This window comes from Trichechus manatus, unplaced genomic scaffold (genome assembly GCF_000243295.1).
Source record: "Trichechus manatus latirostris isolate Lorelei unplaced genomic scaffold, TriManLat1.0 scaffold00131, whole genome shotgun sequence".
NCBI classification, from domain to species: Eukaryota; Metazoa; Chordata; class Mammalia; order Sirenia; family Trichechidae; genus Trichechus; species Trichechus manatus.
In genome coordinates, this window is record NW_004444067.1 from 473470 (window position 1) to 485550 (window position 12081).

The 12081-nt window shown below is 42.1% G+C and overlaps 1 protein-coding gene across 15 annotated transcripts in view; it reads right to left on the reverse strand.

Annotated features, from left to right (window-relative positions):
- CLIP1 (CAP-Gly domain containing linker protein 1) overlaps nucleotides 1-12081 on the reverse strand; it is a 135583-nt gene that overhangs the window by 61118 nt on the left and 62384 nt on the right. For all 15 annotated transcript variants that reach the window (XR_002825392.1, XM_004384968.2, XM_004384969.2 and 12 more), the window contains 4 exons: nucleotides 11104-11326; nucleotides 6061-6258; nucleotides 5389-5492; nucleotides 3402-3462 (listed from right to left, as the gene is read on the reverse strand). Coding sequence is in view for 14 of the 15 variants with exons in the window: in XM_004384968.2 (XP_004385025.1) it covers nucleotides 3402-3462; nucleotides 5389-5492; nucleotides 6061-6258; nucleotides 11104-11326 (586 nt within the window). In the remaining variant the exon portion in view is untranslated. The remainder of the gene's footprint in view (nucleotides 1-3401; nucleotides 3463-5388; nucleotides 5493-6060; nucleotides 6259-11103; nucleotides 11327-12081) is intronic.

The window sequence follows — 12081 nt, forward strand, 5'->3', positions numbered from 1 at the left end:
GTGAACTTCTTTGCTCACTCCAGTGGTACTCCGGGGATTTCAGAGCATTCAAGTGATCACTTTGCTTGTGAACCAGAGATTAACTATCATGGGATATTTAAAAGGTAAACAAAAAAAAAAAAAAAGAGAGAGAGAAAAAAAAGGGAATTCTTTACCTGCTTCAGCTCTTTACACTCAAAAAAATAATGAAATAAAATTCCAAACCTAATTGTCGGGATGGTCCCCTCAGTCCGTATGTGCCTTAGACATACGTCGTTCAATCCACCTGCTTTGACAAGAAAAGAATCGAATCCAGGATCTACATAACTGGGGTCACAGCCTCAAGAACTGAAATCCAAAACTAACGGGAAAAGCACAAGCCTGCAGAACCTTTCTCCTCTGGACACTGAATTAAGTGTCCTCTGGGTGCAGATCAGTACTTCCAGGGAAAAAGCAACTACCCATCCCCTGAGGTCTTCTCCCCATACAGAGATCTTCCCAATGACTGACAGGCATGTCTACAGTGCTCTGGGACCAGATGGCTGCGTGGTGTCAATAATAAGGAAGGGAACTCGTGAGCCACTTCCGGGCCACAGCAGGTAGTGAAAATGCTACTCATGAACAGGATAACCCTCCTTCTGAACCTTTTCCTTTCTTAGAATAAGATGTGGGGAATCCAGGGAGGAAAGTCCCAGGGCAGGAACTGAGAAGAAAAGCAGAGGCTCTGCTGGAAGCGCACAGAGAAGCAGGAGGGCGGGCCCATGCAGACTGACACCAGGCGGGCGGCAGGAGCCTGTTCTGGAAGGCGAGAAGAGACCCAGATCACCGAAGGAGCTGCCCAAAAAGAACCCTCTGAACGCAGTCTTTTGTTTTTTAAAGTTCAGCCTTGAGTTCTCTACTGCAGCTGCCAGGAGGTGGTTGGAAGAGAAGTAGTTCCTTGTCTAAATTTTGTTCTCTTGTGGTGGTAAACCAAAGCAAGCAATTTTTAGATTCTTTTCAAACAGCATCACAGCCGGTGGGGTCCACCACCAAGCAATGCTTTGCAGGCCACTTTGATAAGGTTTGCATTGGTTTGTTGGTATTGAGCAGAAGGAGGAAGGGGAAAAAAAAAAACTATATGCCTAGCAGCACAGCTACTAGGAAAAAGTCACTTCAACAATAATAAATTAAAAGACATAGCGTCTTCACTGAAGAATGCTTGCCTCTTGTTTCACATTTTAGGGAAAGGAGCCCGGGCAGGACAATGGTTAAGAGCTCGGCCACTAATCAAAAGGTCAGCCGTTCGAACCTACCCAGTGGCTCTGTGGGAGAAAAGACCTGGCAATCTGCTCCCGTAAAGATTACAGCCTAGGAAACCCTGTGGGGCCAGTTCTACTCTGTCATATAGGGTTCGCTGTGAGTCAGAATCGACTGGACAGCACAGCTGTAGCAACAAATGAGTTTGAATTTCTTGTCAGGTGCATGGCAAACACTAGCCAGCAGGGGGAGCTAACACAAAAGGCAACGGGTGCTGGGAATTCCACAGTTCCCTCTTGCCAACACAGGAAGTCAAATTAGAGAACTTGGGAATTCTCCTCTGAATTTCTACAACTCCTTTCTCTAATATCTTTTATGGTTCAGTCATCTATCATTTTTTTTTTAATAATTCTAAAATTAGAATACATTATGAACTAGCTGAAGAAGGCCAGACTCTTGGATAAAAAAATTTTTCTGTTTTGACAAAATTTTTTATGAAGCAAACATTTCCCTACTTGTTAAACAAATGAATTTAAAGAGATTAGTCATTACATCATATCCACTAACTGCTCCTTGGAAACCCTATGGGGCGGTACTACTCTGTCCTACAAGGTTGCTATGAGTTGGAATTGACTCGACAGCAATGAGTTTGGATTTTTGTTGTTGGTTTCGGTTTAGTTATTACATACAATTTCTTCAGGATACAGATGTAATTGCTTTGAAAGCCACATGCACAGAAATATTAAGGCCAATGTTGCAAGGTCAGCTTGTGCAGTTAGTATTTGAGTATATAAATAAGCATTGTGATCTGTAATCCATCTGTGTTAACAAGGAATATCCACACGGTTAAGTGCCCTCTTACATTCTCGGGATCTTCAGAAATCTGGCTCTTTTGCTATCAGTAAAAAAATAAAAAAAATTAAAGAACAAAAAAAAAGAGATTCAACTGAAGTTTCCTTATGCGTTACCGTTTCCAGATAACTTTATTTGATAAACTGCAGGTAAGTTTATCAGACAGACTATACTAGCCTGGTATTGATGTAAATATTTTAACTTGTCCCTTTCCCCCAACACTGTAGGCTATATCTCATATGAATTAGATGATGATATGAAACTTCTAATGAGTCTTTGGTGTTTTTAAATGGATGAGAACAACACAAAAGTCAACTAAATGAATGTGACTGTATATGAAATGAGCAAAGAAGATATTAAATCATTAACTGTCTATTAAATTCTGGTCCTACAGAAATCAGGAAATGTTCCCCTTACTCTCTGTTAACCATAGAAATGTACTTATTTCCAAAGAAGTAAGAGCTCCTGTTTTGGAAGGGCCCCTAAAATTTAAGCACTGTGTGGGCAGCGAATAGTCTCTAAAATTGTAATGATAGCAAAAATGTGTATTCTGCGAACTGTACAAATAAGTAAAATTATTACTAAAACTTTACAGATTAAAGGTCCAAAAGTCTGCAGAATTTGGAAAAGTTAAATAATTTACGTTTGTCATATATCTAGCAGTGGTTCAAAAGCATCAAAACCATTTAATTCTGGAGTCTAATTCAAAAATTAATGTGAATAATTGATGAGAAAACTTATGCCAAAGGAAAATCTCTATGAATTCAAAACATGCCACAGAAGTAAAAGAAATTGAAATCTGAATTGTTCTTGTTTTTTGCTCTGGTGATTACTTAAAAAAAAAAAAAATCAACTACTAGAGTATACATTTATCTTTTATATAGTTATAACAGAATTATCCTGCTCAACTGAAAAGCAAAACTGAGGCAAAGCCACAAGTTTTGTTATGGGTTATTATGATGAAATTTTAAAATGTGATTTCGAATAATCAGAGGAGCATATATATTCTTATGCAGGACTGCTTTACAGGGAGGCACACTGCCAGGTGTATGACTGGATTAAATCCAATTCATGGTTCCGAATTTTGAAGCAAGAGAAAAAAGTACTGACAATTTTCCTCTGCAGAGGAACTGGACCACCACGTGACAGGCTCAAAGACTGACACCATCCCTCAACCACAGCCATGCCTGTAACCCACTGGGCTGAGGGGCTGGGGCTCCGCCACCACGCCCTCTGATGGCTGCTCTGGCCATGCGTCTCTGTTAGCACAGTCACTTCACCCACGTTTCTGAACGCTGGCACCAAGAAAGGTTTAGAGAGTGGAAAGCTTTTACCTCAAGGTCGCCTTTGGTAATGGATTCTTCCTCAACCCGGAACTGAAGATCCTCAACCTTCCTGTGGATTGAAACCCAAATGAAGTGTTTAGAGAAAGTAACTAAAGGACGTGTCAGCCTACTTAAAAAAACAAAAAACAAACCAAAAAAACTGGACTCAATACGCTGGTGAATTCAGACGATCAGAAGAAAGTGAAGTGGAAAGAAATGCTTTAAAGACAAAGAAAACAGTCCTCCAGTTTATAAATCTAAGAGCTCTACTCTATTTAGGAAATTCCAAAGTTTTATCCAGGTACTGAATCCAGAAGGCATGAGGTTAAGAGTTAAGAAAAATCGCTGGTCCCCTTGGCCACAGATACTGGAAAGATCTAATTGAGACAAGATCAGCCTGAAAGGAAAAGGTCTGATTACCCCAGAAATAGGTTTGAGACTTCAAGTCAACAATTGCTTCTTTCCAGTAATAGCAGATAGGGAAGAGTGGTATAGAAAACAAAACTCTTTATATCATGCCACATCAGGTATCTCACAGTAAAAAGAACACATATATTCAGCGAATATGCACTGAGTACCTATTATGTACAGAACCAAGGCCAGCAGGCTGCCTCAGCTAGAGACCTCCAATCTTAACCCTCTTCGACAATACCAGTCTTTGCTCCCAGACTGGGACACTAGGGTTGTCAACGATTTGGGGGAGACAAAATCAAGGATCCTATTTGATTCTAAAATGCACATCGTTTTTACATTTAAAAATCCCTGATATTGGAATGTGTATTTCCACAGTGCTGTCAGAATCGATGAAATACGATACTCTGAAGATTCACACAATCTAAGCAACATCTACATTATGAATCTACAAAATGGGGTGTAAGAGAAGACTAAAAGAGGGACAAAGTTTATAACATACATGTGAAAAAAAAATCCTTTAAGCTCACCAGCATTTCTAGCAAAATCAAGAATTAAAAAAACCTACTCGTATGAGTCAGAAATGTCATCTGCAAGCTCATTGCAGAGCTGAGGGCCATTTCTACTGCCCAGAAGTCTGTAGAATAACAGCTGGCTTAAGAACAGAAGCAATCGGTACTGGTCCCAGGCATTCAGAAGGGCCTAAAAGAGTCTATCACTATTTCTCATTTACATGAAGCCATTTTCAGGCTACTAGGAGAATTTCCTATGTAGGCGTTTCTCTCTCCAATGAGAAAGTAATCTCCCTGGTGAGAGGCTGTCTTATACCTCCAGTGGACCCTCTTATCTCCGTGGTTATGAGCATCCCGAGCACACAGGAATACTAGATAATTACTGAAGTATGTCGCTGCTCTCAGAAACGATGACAAAAGATGGCATTAAATGCAATAGCAGACAAACTCCCCATTCTCTGGGGATGTTTAAATGGTTTCTGTGCAGACACTTTTTTCATTGCCCCAAGAAACCTCCCTTTTGGAAGAACCCACCTTGCCTTCTCTCTCTCACACAATTTAGCACTTGATTTTATACTGACTGGGAAAAATTCTCTAATTGTTTCTCATATGAGAGTTTTGTTTTCTTAATAACGTATGGAGTATCTCAAGGACAGGGACCTTGTATCATTCACTAGACAGTGCAATTTTATGTGCTACATGGAAGGTACTTCATAAATGCTAGTTAACTTAGACCTGGAATATCCTCTCACTACAAACAGCTCCAGGTGGAAGCTGGGTTTGCATAAACTCACAATACTTAGGCCATGCTCAGGAGGATGTCTGGCACACAGCAGGCACTCACTAAATACATGTTCAATGAATCAGGCCATGTCTGGATGATTCCACATTTCTTGAAAAGAAGTCAGATCAAAGAAAACCCTCCTTACACAGTAGGAAGAGTCAGATTTCTGCTACACAGAGTCATTCCTCTGGCTCTATGGGTTGACACCAAAGGTTGTTAATGGGAAAATTTTCCTAAGATCTTTGAAAGGGAAAAGGCAGCACTTGCACCAGGAAACAGTTTGGATCACCTTTTCTCCTCCTCCAGTTGGTTGAGAAGTTCCACCTTCTCCCTGTCAGCTGCTTCTACCATTGTTCGCAGCTGGTCCATCTTGGCCTCCAATTCCAGGACGTGCTGGGGAAGACAGGGACGGCAGTGAGGAGTACGTTCCGACCCACATACAGGCCCAGGGGTACCTCCAAAAAGCTATGGCTAACTGGTACCATGGTGGGGCGTCATTACTCTAAAACATTCAAGTGCTTTATACAACCATTAATGGGTTACTCTCGGCAGCTTTCCTGGAAGCTAGATGATGAAAAACCACACCACTAAAGCAACAGAGGGCAATGGTAAAACAACTCTTTTTTTGAAGCTGAAACACATACAAAAGATAATCTACAAAACAGGGTTTGTAATCACGGATAAGGTCCTAGAAAACAAGGTGGCCTAACACAGAGAGGCTCTGGACGTAAAGACCAAAAGACTCAGTAGAATCAAGAAGAACCAAACTTCATCTTTAGGATGATGGAAACTGGTACCATGGGTCACAGCTTTCAGACAAGCCCGGCAGGGAAATTCACACTCATTTCCAGTACTCTCAAGACTAGCTCCCTGGCTCCAAGCACGAGGCATGCCTTTTGGTCTCCTCACTCAACTTAAGAACCATCACCATCTCCACCACAAGACCAGCGCCAGACTTCACCTGATCGTGTCCATCCCGAGCCAGAGCTAGCTCCTGCTCTATCTCCCCCACGTGGCTCGTGGCCTTGGCCACCTCCGCCCTCTCTAGATCCCGTTCAGCCAGCAGCTGCTCAATGTGCTGCTGCTTCTCCTTCAGGGCCTCTTGGAGGGCAGTGGTGCCGGAGATCTTCCTGGCGTACCGGGAGGAGGTCTCAGTCAACTGCAAAGGAAAGTTAAAGAAGTGAAGGGCGATGATGCTATCAGGGAAGCAGGGAGGTAGCCAGGCATGCATGGCAGGCGGCTCCTCAGCAAAGCACAAGGGCTGCCCCAGCTCGCAGGCTTGCCCGTTACTAGGAAAGGCTTGTCGTCAACATCACAAGGAAGCACGTGGCTGCTGTCAGTAACTTTCACAAAGAACCAAAGAGGTCACGGAACAATCACACAACGTAAAGAGGTCACAGAACAATCAAACAATGTAAGGAGGTCACGAAACAGTCAGGAAGGGGTTTTGGAAGGAGAATACAAGACTAAAATCAAAGGCACCATGAGCTCAGTTGGCAGGGCCTTGTCGGAATCTAGAAAAACCCCACAGAACCCACTGAGCAAGTTTCTCGAAACTCCATTTCTGCCTGAGCTTCGTGCATACTTATTTTCTTGTTATGACATGGTGGCCACTTTTCTGATCCTTCAACTTGAGGTTGAGACTCTTCCCCAATTTCTTAAGCTTCTAGATACTATTCAGTAAGCAAGGGGTCACCTTTGGAGTCACAAACCTTCCTTCAATTGATTAAATAGTTGGATCCTTGTCAGGATTTTCTTCGTCTTTCTTTCAACATGAAAGGCATAGGAGATCTTACCCAGGAATCCAGTCTTGAGGACCAGAATCCCCATCACCAGAAAGATTTATGTAGATAAGATTAAGAGTAGTGGTGAGTGGGCGAGTCCATGAGCATCTGTATCTCTGGGCACATACACACACAAGAAAAAGGAAGGAAAAAAGATATGGCGAAAGTGGGGGAAAAAGACATTTAGGAAGAAAGCGAGAAATAGGGGAGGAGAAGGAGGAAGAGAAATAATGGAGACAGAACTGGGAAAACAAAACAGAGGGATCAAAAGAGATAGGGGCAAGGGTGCGGGTGGAGAAAGAAAGTTTCTGTGTGTCCATCTGTTGATCTTTGCTGCTTCACATACTTGATTCCTCCATCTTGAGACTAACAGTCATGTTAAAACGCAGAGGGAAATAACTGTTAAAATAACGCTTAACATCCTGTGAAATATTAACAGGCAATCCAGCAAGCTGAATGACATTCCTTCCAAGTTTGGCTCCAGAGGCTGGTAGGTGGCTCAGAAAAGGCCTCATCCCTCGGCAGCGTTTGTCCCAGGCCATTCACTTAGTGGTAGCGTGCTCGACATCAATGCAGCCCCGACGTCACCGTCAGTAATCGCAGACCCGCGTGTCGCCTGAAAGCTCTTCTCTTAATCAGTCCATCTGAGCCCTTGTGGCAGGATGCAGCTTACAGTGAGTCTCTTTCATCAATTAATAATTAGGCAGTTTGATAACTACGAGAGCGAAGGAATTCAATCAAATCTACACTGTCCTTTACTGCTGCTACTTGGTGAAACTTCTTTAACTAACTTATACAGATCGGGGGGAAATTCCCGTTCTCTCTTTTAACCATCTGACCTTCAATTTCCAATTTCATTATGTGGTTAAATTAGACTTTCTCTTACTAACATTTATCCTGAATATACTAAATCCAAGGTTCCCGTACAAGGTACAGAGATCCCCCGGGGCACTGCAGCAAGCAGGGGCACTGTGGGATATTTTAAATTTTCAATGAAAATGCAGTGACACGTGTTGGACACCACGCAAACTACCAGCTCAAGGCAACTCAGTGTTCAACATGAGATCTTCCGATAACTTTGCATCTTTACAAAGCTGGGTTTTGGCTACTGCTATGATCAAAAAGCAAGTATAGTGCAAAAGTCAATTTAGCACAGGAAACGAGGGTAGTATTTTTCTCTTTTTTAACTTTATAGTTTACCTTTCATAATTATGTCTTTTTTTTTTAAATAATATTTTATTGTGTTTTCGGTGAAGCTTTACACAGCAGTTTAGGTTCCCATTCAACAATTTCTACACAGGTTGTTCAGTGACATTGGTTACGTTCTTCACAACACGTGAGCATTCTCATATTTCCAGTCTAGTTGCTCCATTTCCATTAATCTAGTTTCCCTGCCTCCTTACAGTTTCATCTTTGTTTTAAAGAAATTGTTGACTGTTTGGTCTCATATAGGCGATTTTTTTAAAGGAGCACAGTACTTAGGGGTGATATTTATTATTTTGTGGGCCAATCTGTTATTTAGCTACGAGGTAGCCTCAGAGGTTAGTTTTGGTTCAAAGTTTGAAGAGTATCTCAGAGCAATAGTCTCACGGAGTCCTCCAGAAAGTCTGGTTTTCTGTGTGTGTGTGTGTTTTAGGAATTTGAAGTTCTGTTCCATATTCTTCTCCCATCTATCAGGGTCCAACTACTGTGGCCCTGATTAGAACGGCTGGTAGTGGTATCCGGGCACCATCTAGTTCTTCTGGTCTCAGGGTAGCCAAGACCGTGGTTCATGTAGACTATCTGTCATGTAGACTAGTTTCTTCTTTGAGTCTTTGGTTTCCTTCTTTCTCTTTTGCTCTGGACAAGGAGGGTGGCATTTTTCAATATGATTTCAAGGTTTGAGAAGATTTGCAGTGTCCAACAGGCACACACATCCCGATAGTAAGTAACTGTGGTTATTTAACAATGAAATAAAAACATTAATTTTTTTCTTTCAATTTATGTGTATCATTTCTTTTCAAATGGCTACTAACTTGTTGTTTGTTGTTAGGTGCTCTCAAGTCGATTTTCTACTCATAGTGACCCCATGTGACAGAGTAGCACTGCTGCACAGGGTTTTCTAGGCTATAATCTTTACAAGAGCAGATCGCCAGGTCTTTCTCCCACAAAGCCGCTGGGTGGGTTCTAATCACTAACCTTTCAGTAGCAGCCAAGTACTTAACCGTAGTGCCACCAGGGCTCCTTAGGACATAAATACTAAGTTATTTGAACCTAATTACTTACTTAGGAGCACCATGAAAAATAACTGAGACACTAAAGGTGCCATGAACCCAGAAAGTTTGTGAACCTCTGTGCTCAATATTTTCAGAAAATCATTTTGTTAGAGAATTTTTAGACTTTTCCATATATGCCTGGGACTATATTGTTCAGAGGAGCCCTGGTGGCACAATGGTTAAGAGTTCAGCTGCTAACCGAAAGGTCAGCAGTTCCAACCCACCAGCCGCTCCTCCAGAGAAAGACTTTGCGATCTGCTCCTACGAAGATTACAGCCTAGGAAACCCCATAGGGCAGTTCAACTCTGTCACATGGGGTTGCTATGAGTCAGAATCAATGGCATCCAACAACAGCAACAATGACATTGTTCAGAGATATATTTCTGGGAAGTCACAATTTCAATTATTCTATGTCCCTGTCATATCATTCTTTTCTGGTAACTCCTTGCTTGGAAACTATAGCTACCCTATACCAAGACATACAAAAATAAGCAGTCTTAAAAGGTGACGGAGACTCATCTCTCTTTTGTCAATATTCTTCACTAAATGAGAGGAGCTAAGAACCGGTCTGAAAAGAAAGAGGAGAGATTGGTGGGAGCACGGAGAGCTTGATGTTTTCCAAAGAAAAGGAAATTCTTAATTTTTTTTTATTATAAGGCAATAAAAATTACTCAAGTAAGACTTCCAATCCAAATTAGATACTCCCATGGAATTGTTCCTACATTAGCAAAGCAGACCAGATGTCCACAGTAGAGTTCGCTGACCCACTCTGAACAAAGCTTTGTCCTCCTTGATCTTGTCATATTTTTCTCATAAAAGTCCACTTGTGATTTTTCTGATGAAGATGCAGATTTTCTTTTTGTGTGCAAATTGAATAGTCTGAGCAGGTATTTATTTTGCATAAATGTTAAGAGGAAGAAAATTCGGTGGACTGGCAAAGGAGCACGACCCCTACATAAAAGAAAGATTCTGCTGCCTCTCCTTTCCCTGTCAGCTATAAGAGAAGCTAAGGCAAAAGGAGACAGCGGGCGAGCACCCCCGACTCCCCGGGCCGCACACTCCACAGTCTAACTCCAGTCGGTTGTTCACCACCATAAAGCACAGATCCCACATTCAGCTGGGAAGAATCTTATGCTGCCTTTTCAGATGTAAAACACTATTTGCCTCATGTCAAGTAATAAACTTAAGGGCAGGGGATGAGGCCAAAAACCTATCGCTATGACACCAGTGAAACATCACGTTAACAAACAGAAGGAGGTGCTGCCTATTTTAATTCTGTTGTTTCTATTTTTACTGCCCTAAATGGGATAAAAAGGGGAGGGGAGGGGAGGGGAGGTGGAGAGGGAGAGGGAAAGGGAGGAAGGGAGAGAACAGAACAAAGGAAACAAAACAAAACATGGCTTTTCCTAGCTCCTTTCAAGTTCTAGAGGTTTCCCTCTGCATCTTCTGGCCTAAATCAGGAACACTCCACACATTAATGCTTCCAGTGGGTTAGACTGTATTAACTTAAGATTAGGATTCTAAGAACACACCTTTGCTCAAAATACTTTAGTTAATAAATTGTTTAAAGTCAAAGAGAAAGAGACTTATGTACTTGAGAGAAAGTAACCCTTCAATTTTCCTGTCTTTCTTGTTGTGCCCAAAACTACTTCCAAAAAAGAATCCAGCCCATATGTTAGCCTAAACAGCAGTTACTACACATTTATCAAGAACGAGTATGTTTCAGGGCCTTAAGAATCTGAAAGGAACTGTCAAATACCTTTTTCTGTTTCAAAAATTATATTCTGTCTGGAGTTACATTTTTTTGAAACTTGCTTGTAGGGAATTTCACAGTAAGCTACAACTAACATTCAACACAAGGACAAGGGAGGGTTAATATTTTTTAAAGCAAAGCAGGTGAATGGGCAGTGTGCATTCCTCACGCCCGGGAAGTAGGAGGCACATAGTAAGTAAAGGGAGGCTTACTAATCCTGTCCGACTGGGCTTGCTGCTCACTGAGGAGGCCACGGAGCTCATGGAGCTGAGCGAGGAGGCAGAAGGGCTGCGCTTCAGGCTGGCAGGCGTGGTGGCCATCACTCGCCTCACAGCTGCGGCCTTGGCTTTGGCTGGTGTCGTGGAAGGGAAGCCAATCTTGGTGACTTTGTGGACAGGAGCAAACAAGCCATATTTGGGTTGACACTGAAAATACCTTTAGAGAACAACAATAAAAACGGTTAACAAAAAAGCCAACATAATTACAAGAAATAACGACTGTTACCAAAAAGCTCTCCAAATGCATAACTTATGACTGGTTGGCTGTGAATTCTACCAGTAAGCTGGGGTTTGATTTCTTGACTGCTGTCAAATGACACATTGCATTGGGCAAATCTGCTGCAAAAGTGTTGACAAGCAAAGATGTCACTTTAAGGACTAAAGTGCACCTGACCCAAGCCCATGGTGTTTTCAATTGCCTCATATGCAAGCGAAAGCTGGGAAGTGAATAAGCAAGATTGAAGAAGAATTGATGCCTTTGAATTATGGTGTTGGCAGAGAATATTGAATGTATCACGGACTGTCAAAAGAACAAACAGATTTGTCCTGGAAGAAGTACAGCCAGAATGCTCCTTGGAGGCAAGGATGGCAAGGCTTTGTCTCACATGCTTTGGACATGTTATCAGGAGGGATCAATCCCTGGAGAAGGACATTATGCTTGATAAAGTAGAGGGTCAGTGAAGAAGAGGAAGACCCTCAACGAGATGGACTGACACCCTGGCTGCACCAATGGGCTCAAGCATAGCAATGACTGTGAGGATGGCACAGGACCAGGCAGTGTTTTGTTCTGTTGTACATGGGGTCATTATGAGTTGGAACCGACCTCAGGGCACCTAACAACAACAAAGCTGGGGTTATACGTTACTGTGTAGCATTCACATGTATGCTGGCTGATAAAGAACTGGTGATGTT